This window comes from Mustela erminea, chromosome 12 (genome assembly GCF_009829155.1).
Source record: "Mustela erminea isolate mMusErm1 chromosome 12, mMusErm1.Pri, whole genome shotgun sequence".
In the NCBI taxonomy this organism is placed as follows: domain Eukaryota; kingdom Metazoa; phylum Chordata; class Mammalia; order Carnivora; family Mustelidae; genus Mustela; species Mustela erminea.
The window spans coordinates 42,667,071-42,685,021 of NC_045625.1; the positions used below are offsets into that span (position 1 = coordinate 42,667,071).

General features: G+C 44.2%; 1 protein-coding gene across 1 annotated transcript in view; it reads left to right on the top strand.

Moving 5' to 3' along the window:
* Positions 1-12,864, top strand: part of MOB3B (MOB kinase activator 3B) — a 199,833-nt gene extending 186,969 nt beyond the window's left edge. Inside the window, exon 4 of the mRNA XM_032307294.1 lies at positions 7,727-12,864. Coding sequence (XP_032163185.1) covers positions 7,727-7,756 — 30 coding nt within the window. The 3' untranslated portion in view covers positions 7,757-12,864. The remainder of the gene's footprint in view (positions 1-7,726) is intronic.
* Positions 12,865-17,951: the final 5,087 nt, after the last annotated feature.

Here is a 17,951-nt window from a genome sequence, read left to right on the forward strand (position 1 = left end):
GCGCCCTTGTGTGTGCTCGTATGTGCACAAGTGTGTGTGTGTGTGGGGGGGGTATATGCGCACACGTGCTCCAGCGCTTTTAGCTGGGAGGCAGTTTACTGTCCTCTTAGGGCCAACTCTAACACTAAGTTGTGTATTTCAACTACCCCGTTTGAAGTCATTGGGTTTTCAATGGTGGCCGGGGCGGGGGGCGGGGGGGCGCTGTTTCCATAAAGATCGTTTCCAGAAAGTTTTTATTTTTTTTATTTTTTATTTTTTTAAAGATTTTATTTATTTATTTGACACACAGAGGGCACAAGCAGGCAAAGAGGCAGGCAGGGGGTGGGGGGTGAGGGGGGAAGCAGACTCCCCGCTGAGCAGAGAGCACGATGCGGGCTGGATCCGGGGCTCGATCCCAGGACCCTGGGATCATGACACGAGCCGAAGGCAGAGGCTTTAATGCACTGAGCCACCCAGGCGCCCCTCTAGGAAGTTTTTAGCCCAGTGTTCTCTCCTGACCACACTCTGGAGCTTCAACACCCACCTTCCTTTCATCTCTCTGTGCTCCCCTTCTTCCTCAGTTTTGTTTCCAATATTTCTTCCTCCTCCTCCTTGTTTCTCAGAATTAGCAGAGTTGGGGAATTTAAAACAATAGACTTCAGGAGACTGTGGTTCTACACCTCTCCTCCTAATACATGTTAAAAAGATAGAAAAACAAAAGGCCTCACTGCTTTTCTTTCTCACCCCAGTGGAGTGATGGGAACAGTATGTTTTTAGTTTGTTGGCTTATTTTTGTTCTTGAGTCCACCCGGGTGCAAATCCTGATTCTCCCGCTTGTGAACATGGGCAAGTGTGTCAGTTCTCCTTTTCCTCATCCATGTAGTAGAAAAGCAGTGCCTGCTTCACAGAGTTTTGAAAAGAAGTCCACAAACTAAACGTAAGTACCTCTGCCATAGTAAGTATCCCAGGCGTTTTTCCCTCCACCACTCATTTTATTGGGTCTGTAGACCTAATCATTGTTTCTTCTTTATTGGATTTTAGTTTAATTAAATATTTTTCCAGCACCTGGTATGTGTCTGGGCTAGTGCACCAGGGTCCAAACAGACCCGAGATGGGGATCATCTCTTCAGTGGCAGCCCTGTGCTGGAGCCCGGGAAGAAATAAACCGTCGGAGAATAATGGTGAAGAGTAGGACGGGCACTCTGGGAAACCGGAAGTACAACACCAAAGACCTCCCTGGGGTCAGGGTGAGGAGGGATATAGGGGAAGGTGTCCCTCAAGAGGACCACACTGCCCAAGAGCCATGAAGGATGTTGGAGTTGGGAGAAAGGTGTTCTGGGGAAAGAGGAACGAATAAAGCACATACACGAGAGATCCCTGGATGCCATGGATTCAACAGGAGAGAAGGAGATCTGGGGAGTGACAAGGCAGCGGAGAGATTGAGGGTCCAGGTCAAGAAGAGCATTGATCGCTAGAATTGGGACTTAGTTTGAAAACTTTGCAGAGCTGCTGAAGGAGTATCGTTGAGCCAGTATAGCAGGATGGGTTTTACCCCATGTGCATCACACTGAGCCAACTCCCAGACACCTTTGCTTACACAAATGCCTCTCTCAGATCAATGTCAAGTGTCCAGAGCCCACAGGCCAGGGGGGCGAGCTCTGCCACTAATTATTTTACCCCCTCAGGTGGCTAAGCACCACTCTCGTGATCTGGGTTTTGAGTCTCTGAAGTAAAGGTCTTAGACTAGACAATACCCAAGTGTCCTCCTGGCGGCAGCCGTGGTCGGTGATTCTATGATCATGCCACCATCTTTTTGGAGCTTGTTTTCTGGTTTCTAATGTTAAGTTAGTAAAATTGCTGTGCAGCATGATGACTGACACCTAGTGTTCATCAATGTTTTCCCTTTATTTTATGTGCAAAGTAGATCACTAAAATGTATGATGGGTTGTGCAGTAAGCTAAGAGTCAGTTGGACTCCGGTAGCCATGGCTGGGTTAGAAGTTACTTGTGGGACCTAAAGTAAGTCATTTTACTTCTCTTTGTGACCACCTTCTCCCTGCCCTCCACTACCAGTTCTGACAATGGGAAAGCTGACAGATAAGACTAAGTTTAGACTTTCAGAGTACATTAGGTTTGTCCTACAGATATCAAACACTTAATGCAATGGCTAAGAAATATCTGTATTTCAGTTTGAAAGTGTTTAGAACAGAAGAGCTTGAATATCTTATGTAGACATGCCGATTTCATCCACCAACCCCTTTCACAAAAGTAGCCGAAAGTCATTTTAACTTTATTTTTAAAACTAAATAAGATTTCAGTTTGGAGGTTTGGTCTACTTCTATTTTTTTTTTTTTTAATTACTGGAGCTTATTTTCTTAGGAAAAAAAAAATTACATATGTATTAAAAATATCTCAAAATCCAGGCGCCTGGGTGGCTCAGTGGGTTAAAGCCTCTGCCTTCGGCTCAGGTCATGATCCCAGGGTCCTGGGATGGAGCCCCGCATTGGGTTCTCTGCTTGGCAGGGAGCCTGCTTCCTCCTCTCTCTCTCTCTGCCTGCCTCTCTGCCTACTTGTAATCTCTGACTGTCAAATAAATAAATAAAATCTTTAAAAAACAAAAAACAAATGGGGGACATCCACTCACTAAAAAAAAAAGAAAAATCTCAAAATCCAAGAGGATTTGCTAAAGGCAGGTGTCAGGAAGAGAACACATACATCATTTCATTCACCCAGAGATAAACTCATAACAGTGGACTCATATTTTGTTTCTATTTTTTCCCAAAATAATTATATCAAACTGTATATACTGTTCAATGACTTGACCAAAATATTTCCATCACATCCTAATATACAACAACGTTGTAAGGGTCTTCTCGGATTCAGGCAAAAACTTAATGATGAATTCCATTGCTGGTAGAAAGTGATACGGTGTGTGTGCGCAATGGGAAAAACTGAGCAGCTTGCTAATGAATCCTTTCTGGGAGCTGACAGTTGGATCTTGAAGGATGTCAGTATTTGCCAGGCACAGAAGAGCAGAAAGCATTTCCCAGATAGAAGGAACAGCTAGAAAAACTATTAGAAACCTTAAGAGACTGTGTCCTGTGGAAAACAGGGGAGCAGTCCAGTTTGCAGCGGGGGGGGGGGGGGGGGGGGGTAGTTTGCGAGTGGGTGGGGTTCAACAGGAGGTGAGCAGAGGGCACCAGTCTCTGTTGTGAACAGCTTTGTTTGCCAGGCCCTGGAGTAAGGAATTTGTTCTGTTGACAGTGGGGAACCGGGGACTTTACAAAATCAATTACTTCCTTACTTTAAAGCAAATAATACTGGGTGAGCCAAACAAAACCCAGCTTTTCCTTCTTACTCCTTTCCTTACTAAGGACGGATTTTTTTTTTTTTTTTTTTTAATGCAGGTGCTTAAAAACATCTTCCTAGACAAGCTAAATACAGTCCCTATGAACCTGTCTCAGAAAATTCTCATCATCTCTGGAGAAGCTTTTTGAGCACTTCTGGCATTCTTCAGTGGTCTGCCTTAATACACGTTACACTTCAATCACTCCAACAATGGCAAACTCATTCTTTAAGAACAGCCTGGGTAGATGTTGTTTAGGCCACTCTCCGGGATAAGAAGGAATGTGTTAGGTGCCTTCGGGAGGGCTTTGATGATGACGAAAGCTTTGGAAGACAATATTGGCCAGCTTTTTGGTTTGGAGTTTTTCCGCAAGCGCCAGTTATTTCTTACCCAGCTCATTTGCACCACCCAGTGGGAACGTGCTAGAATACAGCTTTGAAGAGTGGGTCTAGCTGTCCTCACACGGAAGGATCTGGAATTCCTGATCTGCTCTTCCAGCCATTCTTTCCCTGTAAGAATGTTAGGAGACATTCCAGTAGACAGTTTTTCTCCTTCATTTGGAGGCGAGAAAGCATTTGCAGTGAGGAAAGCACCAGTCCTGGCTTCTCACAGACTTAAGTCAGTGGCTTTCATTAAGTCCCATGTCCTCTATCAAAGTGCTCCCTTGTGTATTGTGTGTCTGTGTGTGTGTGTCTGTGTCTGCTTAACTCTTCCATATTTCTAGTGACATAACTGTTTCAGTATTTACTCAGTGCACCCGTAATTCCAAGTGGCATCCATCTGGGTAATGAAAACATATCTTCATCATTTTGAAAATCCGGGAATAACTGCAACCATTTATAATGAATATATGTCAGTTAATGTACATCAGTATCATCTGAGTGTATCTTCTTAAGAATGTCTCAGAGGCTTTCAACCACAGATCACTTGGTGTAAGTGGAAAGAGCTGGCCTTTGTCTTTGGTTAGACCTGAGTTTAAGTCCCACCCCCGCCCCTCTCTGTGTGACTTTGAGAAGATACTCTCTGTCTCCGAGCCTGTTTCAATGAGCACAACCAGTCTTGTTTCACAGTGTTCATGTAAGAGTTACGGGAATGGGATCTCTGCAGAGCTCTGAGGGACACTGGGACCAAGGGAGAGCTGTGCTTTGTTGGATGGAAGTGACTGTTACTGGTCAGGCTCTGCAGCTTCCCTGTTTGACTCGAGCAGGTCCCTTCTGCTCTGAAGCCTGGATGCCTCTGCTGTCCAACGGGGTCATAGTTCCTTCTCTTAGAGTTTTACAGACGCGATGACGTAACACCTCCCCCTGCCCCCACCAAGCGCCTGGCACCTCAGAGGTGCCTCACAGATGCTAGTTCCTTTCTTTCCCAGAGTAGTAACCCATTACAAATCAGGACAGAATTAGTTATGAAGCCAAATCGTGTTCAGCCCGTGATCTCTTCCCCGGCCACCGGTCTCTCTTGCTGACTCAAATACTCACGCACATGTGCACATGTGCGCTCCCACTTTATTTTCCCCATCTTTGTCGTCAAAGCTTAACCAAAAGCAGGAGGACTTTTGGAAGCTTATCAAAGGGACAGCAAATTCATTTTAAGATTGTCCACGTTCCTTTCCAGTCCTCACACCAGGAGCATGGGTCTGTGTTTGGGCGTGTGTGTTTACCTGTCTCTCCAACCCACACTTCGCTCCTGGCCTGGCTCCTCTGCTCCAGCCACAGCAACACCAGACCACGGAGGGCTCTGCCTTGGCCACTCTTCCCCCCCCGCCCCCCCGGGGTATCTAGTCCTTTTCTCCCCACCTCACATCATCTGACTCCTTTAAATTTTGGGGTCCATCTAAATGGATATATTATCAGGGAGGTCTTCGGAAGCCCCTTCTTGCCGTGGCATGAAGTGATTGTTGCCGTGTATGTGTTTCTGAGGGGAAAGACTGAATGTGCATCAAGTCTGGACGTATCTTAATACTTTTAACCTTCCCGGTCACCTTCTCAGGTAGTTTCACCGTTCCATTTCACAGATGAGGAGACTGAGAGCCCATTCATTGCTTCATTAAACAAACATCTATTGAATATCAGTTGCCAAATACTGGGAATAGAACAGACACAGCCCCTTCCTTTGTGGGTCATACAGGATCTAAAATGGGATGGCCGGGAAGCAGGAATGAAAGAAATAATGGGCTATTCCAGGTGTGAAGAATGGTGCTATGAAAGGCAAGAAAGAGGGATATGCCCTATCTCAGAGCCTAGGGAGGGGATCCCTAAAGAAAAGGCAAGTCTGCTAAGACCCGAAGACTCAGGGCAGTCATATGGGTAGGTAAAGACAGCAGAAGCGGGTTCTAACAGTGGCTGGAACTTGGAGCTACCATGCCTCGTGGTCTCCCTTCCTCCAGATACTTGCATTTGTGTCTTGTCTTTTAGTGTGCCTTCTAGTGATCCACATTTCTTTCTCTCTGACGGACTGTAGCTCCTTGCAGACAGCAACCTCATCTCCCAGGCACCTGGCACATAGTACAAGTCATGAGAAGGAAATGGTCATTTCGTGTTCCAGTATATGTATTTGTATGTGATTGCCTGTGTTTAATAATATTACAAGGATGGAAAAGTGCCTAGAATATGCCATGTGTATTCTGTCATTTCTTTAGCCCACACATTGGTATGGTTTTCTGATAGAGTCTCTAAGCACCTGGGTACTCCTGTTCTCCAACTCCTTGTGCTCTGATGTTTTCTCTTCCATGGGCTGGGGTGATCCAGGGTGAGCATGCGAGAGAGGGGGCAGCTGCCATCGGCTCTGCGGGAGGTGGCACTTGCAAGCAGCTCATTCATCTACATAAAATTATGTTAAGCGTGTCCCCACCCCGGGCGCTGCCTGGCACAGGGCTCCTTCCCCGCCTGCCCTCCAACTGTTCTTGGAGCTGAAAGCAGAGTGGCCGTCCTGTGCCGGGCACTGTTTTGGGGCAGGGGAGACAAGACGAGTGCACATGTGGTGAGCCCATGAGGATTCCTTTTCTTGACACACGGTAACTCACTGTCTAGTAGGGCCCGCAGACATGCCCACAGTCCATGCACACACACACACACACACACACACACACACACACAAACCAGCTCATTGTAAACAAGACTCCAGGCTGGCCCCGGTGGAAGAAGCGGTGAACTCCACAGTGTAGGGGGCAGGAACAGCGGAGGGCCTCCCAGGCATCCTGAAAGTCCTCTTGCCTGAGCTGGGGAAATGAATGGCAGTCACACAAGTTCAGGAGGGCAGAGAGGGGAGGAGCATGCCACAGGCAAGAGTCTCACCTCTGCAGCGGTCCAGAGAAAGAGAAAAGATGGCACATTTGCAGTCTGCAGATCCTCACAGGAGCCAAGCAGGTGATGGAGATGAGGGAAAGGCCAGGTGGGAGCGGGTCGGCCGCGTTGGTGTATTCATGCGCATTCAGAAAAGTCCTCCCTTGGGGCGCCTGGGTGGCTCAGTGGGTTAAGCCGCTGCCTTCGGCTCAGGTCATGATGTCAGGGTCCTGGGATCGAGCCCCACATCGGGCTCTCTGCTCAGTGGGGAGTCCGTTTCCCTTCCTCTCTCTCTGCCTGCCTCTCTGCCTACTTGTGATCTCTCTCTGTCAAATAAATAAATAAAATCTTAAAAAAAAAAAGTCCTCCCTCCCATTTCCCTTGTCTTATACCCACTTATGCTATCCTTCATGGTTTTTTTTTAAAGATTTTATTTATATATTTGACAGAGAGATCACAAGTAGGCAGAGAGGCAGGCAGAGAGAGAGAGGAGGAAGCAGACTCCCCAGCAAGCAGAAAGCTGATACGGGGCTCAATCCCAGGACCCGGGAACTACTACCTGAGCCGAAGGCAGGGGCTTAACCCACTGAGCCACCCAGGCGCCCCTCTATCCTTCATTTTTCCATGGTTGTTTGAAATGTAGATAAAGAGAAACTATTCTCTTCTGTAAGAAAAACAGCAGCCTAAATCCAATGATCGCATCCATCAATAAGTGATACTTGGCTCCTGTTGGGGAGACAGCTGGGAGTCGTGGGGACTGGGACCAACTGGAGAGCACGTCTCTATCTGAAGAGGACAGCCGTTCTTCAACTCCAGCTGTCCAGTGGCTCCAAATCTTGGGATTTTGGGGGGTGGGTGGGGGAGTGAATAACCTGGAGTTTCGGCAGGTTAGCCACATGTTTTGGTTTGTTGTTATTTTTAACATTGCTTGATCAGGACAAAAACCCCAAACCCAAACTTGCAGACCAGATGGAACTCATGTCCATGCTGAGCCTTCTCCACGGGCCGTGCTGGCAAGTCCTTGTTCAAAGGCTCCTGAGGTTGTGAGGGTATTTTTAGAATCCTTCAGCAAGGCCTTGCTTATTGTTACTCCTAACCATCCCTCTCTCACTGCTTTCCAGAAAGAGATGACGAGCAGAATGTGTCACTAACGCCCCGGCCTTGCCTTCGGAAGACAGAGGAAAGCTCTTTCCTCCGGGAGTCCCAAGCAGGGAGCCGTCCCTGGCTGAAATGGCACGCCTACTTCCAGGAGCCCGAGAGGTGAAGACGAGCCATGATTCCTGAGAGACGATCCCCACTCACCCCGTGTGCTCTTAACCCTCTGAGTGCTGCTAGCCACGACCGGTGGACCTGTCCAACCACAGCGTGCAAGAAGGACTGCCCCTTGCCCCTTCTGGCTCTGAGTTGCCCCCAGAAAGCCTCTGCACTTAACAGGCACGTCGCAGCTCTGCTGGGACCTGCCGCCTAAGCTTTACTGGAATTCAGGTTTTGAGACTGAGACACTCACTTGTACTTTCCCACTCTGTCTTGTCAGCTGGCCGACTTTTCTGTAACGTGGTTTCTAAGTACCGGGGGGATTTTGGAACTCTGGAGGAGCAGCGAGTTTTTCTATAACAAACCTTCCTTTCCAAAGCTCCTTCCCTGATCTGATTCAGTGGTTTACCTTTGCACAGGACCCGGAGCCAGGAGCGATCTGAGACCCACCCCACAGCCTCAACACAGTTTCCCACTCCATGACCCCAATCAAACCTTAACGACAGGGGGGAGACCGGTCGCTAGCAGAAAGCTGACGCATTACCAGTTAACTCTGAACAGAATGTGCTTTTTACAACCACACCATTCCTTGTCTTTTCTAGTCAAGGTATTTCCTTCCTGTTTCCCAGAAGAGAGGACGAAAAGGAAGTTGTAAATGACCAGGAACGATCCGCAGAAGCCCTGAGCCAGACAGATTCGTGCAGCGTTTGTTCTTGACCAAAGGGGAGGGAGTTGTGGCTGTCTCCACAAAATATGAAAATTTCAGTGAAAAAAAAAAAAACAACAGAAGTGCAATTGCTTATTTGGTGCGCTTAACTCAGACAGCTGGTTCATTGGCTCGTAGCCTCCCCAGCTGGCCTTCTGAGCGCCTACATCCAGGTCCAGCCTGTGTTTTCTTTCCTTTCCTACACGTCCCCCACTCTCCCTCGGCTGGATTGTGTTGGGTCACAAAATTAATTTCTGCCCGTAGGATTGTGCCACCGTTGCCAAGGGAACAGTGGCCCTGGAGCTAACTTCCTTCTTCCGTTCCTTCCCAGTTTTCCCATTCCAGCCAACAGAAGAGCACAGTCTGTGCCACATCCTGCCTTTTGAAACCCAAGTGAGTCTTCGCTGAAGAAACGTGGCCTTCTCTGCTTCATTCGCAAACCTGGTGGAGGTCCCGAGAGCCTGTCGCGAGGGGGTCATGATACTCCCAGGGAAACTTCGAATTTGACAAAACAGCAGTTGGTGGAGGGAAGTAGACAAGAATGTATTCGTGTACTTTAATGTAATACCGATTAAAACGTCCCTAAACAACTCCGATTTCGCTTCATTATATGTCATGTGTTAAAGCCGTTCGTGGCCGCCACAGGAGCCTAGAAAGTGTGAAATTTTTCCTTGTCCAAAGAAAGGGCTGACTGTCGGGGCACCGTGGCACCCTGCCCCGACCCAGCAAAGCAAACTTCGCTTCCCGCCTTGTCCAAGTCGTCTCACGGAATCCAAGTGCTGCTACCTCTTCCCATCTTGTTGTGCTCTGGTCAACATCCAACATACCCTCTCCCCTTTTTTTGCTTCCTAAGTAACTCTGAGAGAATAAGATAAACTAGGATTCTTCTCAGGCTCATTTTTGGCTGAAAAAACGCCTGACCGTCCTAAGGATCCAGAGAACAAAGAAACAAGACGCCCTCTTCCCAGCCTATGCAACACGCAGTCAGTACTGCGTGGGGATGTCGAACGGAGGGACAGAGAGATGACAGGGTGGAGCCCATGCCCTAGGAGGAACTCCGAAGTTCTGCCGCCATGGAAAACCACAGGATTTTTGCATTTAAAAGTTGACCATGTTCCTGCGTTTCAGTGATGTCTGATCAAGCAGGTTGCTGGACTCTGAAGACATTCGTTATTAATTCTTTTTACGGTTCTTTTCTATTGACTGTTTGTGCATATGAAATTGCCATTCAATTTAAAAGACCAAATATTTTTAAGCTTCTTGGCACAATTTCCTCCTGGTTATATTTCTAATTGCATTCATCAGCTCTTCTAGGATAAGTTCTGGCAAACCACTCTTATTTTTTAATTAGAGTATTCCTAGTCCTGCAGAACTTTGTTTGGCAAATTCTAAAGAGAATCATTACAGGTAATTTTCATCTCTTTGACCTGATGACATCCTAAGTACATCTCATTGCAAAGGGGGGAGCTGAGCCCCTGGCAGTGGCCTGGTCCCCTTCGGCTTTCTGGGTCTGAGCCTGACCTGCTTCCTCCTCCTCACCTGATGAGCTCTCCCTCATTTCCCACTACTTTTTTTTAGCTGGGTAACACATGGATTCACTTAAAAAAAAAAAAAAAAGACATTTCAAAGTGGAAATTTCAAAAAGATTACAATGAACATCCATGTCCCCTTCACGTCCATGCATCAATTGTTAAGATTTTTAAAATTCTTGACTTTTTCCATATATTTTCTCTTTTTCTCTGTAACTATACATTCTTATTGCTGAACCATTTCAAAGTATGTTGCAGACATCATAAAACTTTAAAATACTTTGTCACTTGCCCCCAAAATATTTATAGCTTTTTATTGTTGTTTATCCAGGATCCAGTTAGGAATCACATGTGGCATTTGTTGTCATTCTTTTTAGTTAATGGGTTAGAGTTCTTCTGTTAGGTATGTATGGGTGTGGTGTGGTGGTGCTGGGTGGTGATGCTGTGCGTGTGTGCGTGCGTGCGTGTGCGTGTGTGTGTGTGTGTGTGTGTGTGTGTGATGACACTGGCATTATTAAGGATTTCAGGCTGGTTTTCTGTAGAATGTTCCACGATCTGGATTTTTTTTTTTTCCTGGTGGTCTCCTCTTTATTAGACTCAGTTAAACATATTTTTTAAGGAAAAATACTACATGAGTGATATGTCCTTCCTACTGCATTTGTCGGGAAGTATATAATGTCATCTCTTTTCATGATATGAAGCTAGGCCACTGAGTTCAGGTGTTGTCGACCTGACCCATTCATCATAAAGGTAAAAAATTCATTAGGAAGCTCTTAAATTCAGCACGGACGCATTTTATAGATGTTGAGGCTATGCAAATGTGCATTCTTTTCTTAATATTCTCAAAGAGGCCCAGGTTCTCCAAAAGATTATAATCATTGCAGTTAAATGATACAGCAATGATAGAGGATTCATAACTTCCCACTTAACAGAGGAAAGGGGAAGGAAGAAGTACTGGCTAAGGAGAATTTGTATGGGCCCTGTAGCCAGAGTTGAATATAATTTTTTTCTCCCATTCTCAGTGATTTCCAGTTCAGACCCATGGTTTATTTCAGAGAGTGTGTATTTTCATTGAAGGTGATTGCTCAAGGGTACAAAAATTGGTTTTTTTGCGGGGGGGGGGGGATTGACGCAGGGAGGCATCTTAGATAAAACAGGGGGGTGTGGTCCTTCAAAGGCCAATAGTAGGTATAAAGTGTCTATGTGTATTAAAATTTCATGAGGATGATTAAGAGTTAAATTTCCTAAAAGGTTCCTTAGGAGGATGATAATGAAAAACAAAACCAGGTACGTTTGAGAAATACTCATTTAGAGTCAGATTCTGCTGCTTCGGTGTTAATTCTCTCTTCCTGGGGTGTTTCCTCATTTCTGACGTCTAGGATGAGTGGAGGCAACTTCTGGAGATTTCTTAATCCATTCCTTCTGCCTTCCCAAACTGTATCAGTAACATTCCTGGGGAAAACCTCCCTCTCCTGTCCTCGGCCTCGGGCATAGACATCCCACAGAACACTTCACAGCATCTGTAATCCTTCCATTTAACCTGAGCCAGATCTTTGGGTTTCAGCACACCTTTCCTAGGGTCTCACATTAAGAAAGATCCAAGGATTATCTAGGATATGAAGCATAATAAATGAGAGCCTTATTTGCATATCCATTAAGTATCTGAAGACTGTTAGCAAATGGCCTTCAGCCTCCTTTCCCTTCTGCTCTCCAAGGGCAGAATTTGGAAGCCTTGTTGCCCAGTGGCTAACATCTCCACCTCCATTTGAACTAGACTTTCCATGTCCCTGTGGATTATGGATGCAACCAACAGTGGTTGTACCTACCACATGCTTTCTCCAAACTGTCATGTCTTTGCTAAGTCCCAACTTGTTTTTTAGACTTTTAAAATTTTCTTTTCTATTAGTCCACATTAAATCTATGTCTATATTATATTCAACCATTTTGTTTTATCTTCCTGAGTTGCCTTCGTATCTACCATTAACAGGCCTCATCAGATTGCGCTATTTTGTTTTAATCCCTTCTTGGCAAAGCGTTAAGAAACTTGGATGGAGAGTGCCTCTCATCTTTTCATGGTGATGAAGGCCGAGTCCTTATCTGGTCCTTAATGGAAGCACATCATTCCCTGTGGTCACCGACTCTCCATCACTTCCACACCCCGTGGGTATCACACTGTGAGTCTAAGAAATATCATGGGACAAGTAGAGCCATGACTTCCAGAAATGTCTACAAAGGCAAAATCACAAGGGCTCAGATGTGTTACTTAGGTAATACCGTCATCATTTGTGTTTGGATCATTTTGGTCCTTGAAAAAAATAGGTGATTCTCCTAGAATTAGCCAAACAAAGTGTTTTGGAAATAGACAGTTTCTTTCCTGCTTTAGAAAGTATGTCAACAACCAAAAACTTAGAACAGGTTGTTTCCCTCTGGGCGGTTATCAATTCTGGGTAGGAAATTTTTGATGAATAAATAAGGATTTTTGTAACTTTTAGAGGGGAGAGTCCATTTCTAATCTGACATTTAAGCTGTGTTACTAGCTGTTAGTGTTCTAATTTCAAGGTTTTCCTGTATCTTTCCTAATTGCATCAGAAAAAAGAATGTTTAGTATATTTTAGTTCCATTTGTGATTAAATTAAGGGTTTCACTCTAAGAACAAACTAACACAATTACGTCAATTAGAAAAACAAGAGGAAATGAAAGGATATTTATGAAATCAATTCATGTGAGCTTGGGAATCCCAATGTCACAAATAAAAGACACATAACCATCACCTGTTCTTTTTCGTGTGTTGCTCAGTTAATTTCTGTCACAGGTGCGTTTTTCGTCTTGCAGTGGTCTCAGAACAGGTAAATGATAAGAAAATGGTTACTTCTACAAAAAGTAATTCAAAATGTGTTTGAGAACACACATGCGCATAGTTGTGGTCTAATAGAAGTTCCTTTATACTTTTCAGATTTTCCCAGGAAGAAACATTTTGCATATAGTTTAACTGTCCACAGAGGACTGTTGTGCCTCTTTTTTCTTGCAGTAGAATTCAGTATTAAATTTGATGGCAGCCTCACATGTAAATACAATACATCCTGACTAGAGAAATCGTTCTTCAATCAGGTAAATAAACCTGAGTGTTAACCTCCAGTTTGCCGCCGCCTTCCTTGCAAGACCCTGAGTATTCTATTTAATTGTTCTGTGCCTAGGATTTCTGAACTGCAACTGCTTCTAGATTTGTTCCTGTATGGCTTATAATTATTTTTGCAAAACATAAAAATATTAATATATCTGGAAGACAAATACATACATTCTATTTTTATGTTATTAGTACATTTATAGCCACTTTAGAGTAATTGTGATTCCAGTTATAGCAACTGTTGCTAATAGCAACAATCGAATACAGATAGAGTATTCTCTAAAAGCTATTTGTGATGAGGTGATTTCTAGACAGAGGGTGAGGAATGAGGCTTCTGGAACCCCAGCACAAATATAAAGTGTTCGCCTTCTCGGTTCCACTGAAATGTACACGGAGATGTGGCAGAGAGGCAGGCTACGGACCAAATGTGGCCTGCAGGCACGTTTGGTTAGACTAACACAGTTTGTTTTTCTTTTTTTAACTAGCTGCCAACATTTAAAAATTGAGAAATTTGAGGCCTAAAAGTCAGAATTTCTGGCTCCTCTTACCAAATCAGAAGATCTGGCAACACCAGGCTTTTGTTCTCGTGGGGCAGGAATTAGCTAGATGTGGCTGACCCAGGTAGATGGGGCATGGTCTCTCCAATTTACCGATGTCTTCCCCACTCCCTGCGGTGTCCCAGACCCGTGACTGTCAGTGACCATTGTCCTCTCGGGCGGATAGGTTTCCCAGGCTCCCATTCCGGTTGATCCTTACATATACTGACTACCTGCTATATTACTGTGTTCTTTCTAGTAACCTACATTGTATTCCTGATAATAAATATTCAACTGTTTTAGAGGGTAATAAATTCAGATCAGATACCTCCAATCCCTCCGCCCAATAACAGCAAAAATTGATATTTTGTGGACAATAAGCAGATCATTACATCTATTTAATCTTTCAATTATTTTAAATTCTTTAACTTCAATTCTGCTTCCAGGCAAGTTTCGTTGCTACGTTGACCAGAATTATAAAAATGTCACTGAAAAGCAGTGGTAGTGTCATTTATAACGATCATATCTTTTATCCAATTTTTCTATTTTTTCATTGTGACGTAGATTTCAGCAGAACACAGTGTGTTAATGGAAACTTCTCATTGTTTTTATGCAGCATTCCTCATCTGAGTTTTCATGAACAAAAAAACCAAGCACAAATTACGAGTACTTAATTGATTAAAAATGAAAATGAGGAAATATAAATAAATGAACTTTGAGTTTATAATTATAATACTGCACACTAGATTAAGTCGAATATCTGCTCCAGGGGAAATCATGTAGTACAGTTGAGACATGACGTCACATAGTATCAAATCAGCAAAGAGTAAGAGTCTAGGCATTTTCAAGAACTATGCGAAACACAACCCGGGAAAGGTATCAACAGAATAGTCGTTTATTAACTCCGAAACAATGTTACAAATAAGGTCTCTACAGTGATGTACACATCTTGATATTGCTAAAAACTGCAGGAGGACTGATAACCAAAAGAGGCAGCAGCATTTAGAAAATTCATGAACTATGACTTACGTACTTACCGAAAGGTTAATTATTTTCCTTAGGGTTTGTCTTATCAGAAGTATAATCATGTGAAGTACAACAGAGATTCTTGGCCCATAGGAGTCTGTGGTAATCTTGGTAAAGTTGTGGAGGCCTTTAAAAAGGATCAAGTCAGGCGCCTGGGTGGCTCAGTAGGTTAAGCCGCTGCCTTCGGCTCAGGTCATGATCTCGGGGTCCTGGGATCGAGTCCCTCATCGGGTTCTCTGCTCAACAGGGAGCCTGCTTCCCTCTCTCTCTCTCTCTCTCTGCCTGCCTCTCTGCCTCCTTGTAATCTCTGCCTGTCAAATAAATAAAATCTTTTTAAAAAAATAAAATTAAAAGGATCAAGTCTAGTAGGAGAAGTTCCCACTGGCTGGAAGTGAGGAACGGTGCTGCCTACCCTGCCCAGTCTGTCTATGAGAACCTAGCCCCAACTCCGCTGAAAACCCTACAATACTCCCCTTTGCACTGCGCTTAAAAGCTTCAGCTCCCCGTTTCTCCTTCCACTGCTGCACCCCAGGCCTCGCTGCTGGGCTAGCACATGCTGGGCACACTCACTCTTATAGCCTCTGTCCTGAGTGTTCCCTGCCTGGATGCTCTTCCCCCATGTAGACTCAACGGCCTCTTCCTTCTCCCCTTCAAGTTCTAGCTGGACCATCACCTTCTCATTGAGGCGGCTGCTGATCGCACCTGCCCCCCAGGCTCCCCAGGACTCATGAGTTCCCTTTCTCTGCTCAAATTTCCTTCTCCTATAGCATTTATATACATTATACATATACAATTTATAAATATATATACATCATATAATTTATATTTTATTTATTTATTAGGTTTTTTTATTGTTTCCTGTTCATCCCCCACCCCACTAGAATATAAATTTCATATCCGGGATCTCTATCCCTGTCACCTAGAAGAGAGTGTCTAGCACACAGTAGTTGCTTAATAAACCTTTGATAAATGAATGAATGAATGAATAGATTTACATGGCAGATAAGGTCTGCTATCAAAGAGAAATAAATAAAAAGCAATATGTAATAATATTAATTTGATGATATGCTAGGAAGTATACATTCATTAACATATACTTTAGATTGCATATACTCTAAGCATTTTATATGGATAATCTCATTTAATGCCCATGACAACCCTGTGAGGTTGGCTTTCCATGTTTATCCCTACAGTCAAGACTATCCAAGTAATTTGCCCAAAGTTATAAGCAAGGTGATGGAGCTAGGACTTAATGCCCCTCAGGTGTGCTTCAGAGCCCTCACTCAGCCACAGGAGACACCTGCACCCTCTAAGCATTGAGCTCTTCAGAATATTTCCTTCTCTATGGAGATAGGCTCTGTGTTGTAAAGCAATTCAGCTTTCAGTCTCTTTTTGGTCATTTGTCAATGTGATTGCATGAGTGCTTCTATGACCAGTCCCACTGAGATCGTAAAGTAATACTAAGTATTACTATGCTGTATCTGTGCAGCATTCACAGATACAGAATAGACCCTGAGTCTGACGTGATCCAGGACAACAAATCTAACAGGAGGACACCAAGAAGGTCAGAAAGGCTAGTCCACAAAATGTTGAGTGGTGTGAGGCTAAGACCAGAGGCCAGAATGGGGTCTGTGAGTGGGCAGGAGACAGGAAGACCATCTATGAGTCTAGGAGGAATCACTTACAGTGGGAGCAAGGTGTTCCTGTGATCAATTAAAATGGTACCTAAGAAATTGCGAGGTCTGGCTCCCTGCTCCGAAGTGGGGGGAAAAAAGCATGATTTCACTCATCCTTAGGGGAAAACAAGCAGACTTTTAAAAGAATTAATGAGCACCCAAAACATAGCTTTGACCATAAGAAGTTTGCAGATCTGAAAAAAAAAATTAAATATTCTTAAAATTAAACTTAAAAAATAGGACGTTTGCAGAACTATCACAGTTAATTTTTGCTGATTTTCTTTCTCAACTGAAGAAATTAACTGGCATTAATTCTTCAGCTCTAACGTAAAATATATGGTTATGTGAATAATTAGAAGTACGTAACTAAGAGGGTAGAGAGCACTATGTGGCTGTGAGATCTCTGAATGCGTATATTCCGTGGACTAATTTAGGAATGAGTAGGAATCACATTACATTTGAAAAGCAGCATCCATTCCATTCCACCTGACTCCTTTGAGGTCACCAGGAATTACACAGACCATAAATGTTCTCTAGTTCCTGGTTCCTGGGAGATCTTTAACATGTCAAGATGTAGTTCCATCCTGTGTTTTAAGGCTGAATGAAATAAATATGCTGTGAGGAAATGAATGACTTGTACCTTCCCATTCCTAGGACTTCATGGACATTGTCCATACAATGATTCAACTACAAAATATACAAGAGGGCAGCATGTCAGGAGAGGGGCAGGTGGTTTTTTTTATTTCTTTCATTTTTGTTTAAGTGGTAAATCATTAGATTCACCAACTATTGAACCATGGAAGTTAAAGAAAAGTAATTCAAAGGTGAGCCCTGTTTTACACTTCTGGCCTTAGAACGAGATACCTGAGGTTGTGCAGGTAACCTAAGGTAGAGTTTTGTTTTTACCAATTGGCAGGGCATTCTCTGGGCTGTGAATTTGCCAGAACCCTGTGAACCTACGGGTTTGAAATAAATGCAAAGTGGCAAGTCCACAAAGTCCCTGAGTCATAAACCAGTTATTGCCATGTGGTCTCTATGCATTCAGAAAAAAGATTGTGCTGCCCTGGGCTCATGAGATTTGATTGGAATTCGCATTATCCCTCCTAAGGGACTGCAAAGAGACTCTGTGCTATTTGGATAGAGAAATGTGAGAGGAAAATTCTAAAGCCCCTCCCCCATGGCCAAGATGAAGGGGAAAGAAATGTGATGGTTTTTACGTGAACCTCTTCTGGTCTTCATAGATGCCCGAGGTGCTGTGTTTGGAAAGAACTGGGAGCTGAGGAGGTGGGTGTGCTGAGAGCTTTCAGGGGAATTAGGAAGGCATTTTGGGGGAAGAAGGACTGGGATTTAATCTACTTTGTGCCACGCACAGTTCTTGGACTTGATGTATAGTCTCCAACCCATTCTCACAACCGTTCCTCAAGGGAACCATTGGTGACAACTGTTCCAGATGTGAGACGGAGGACGGCTGCGTGCAGGGCAGCAGGGATGAGCT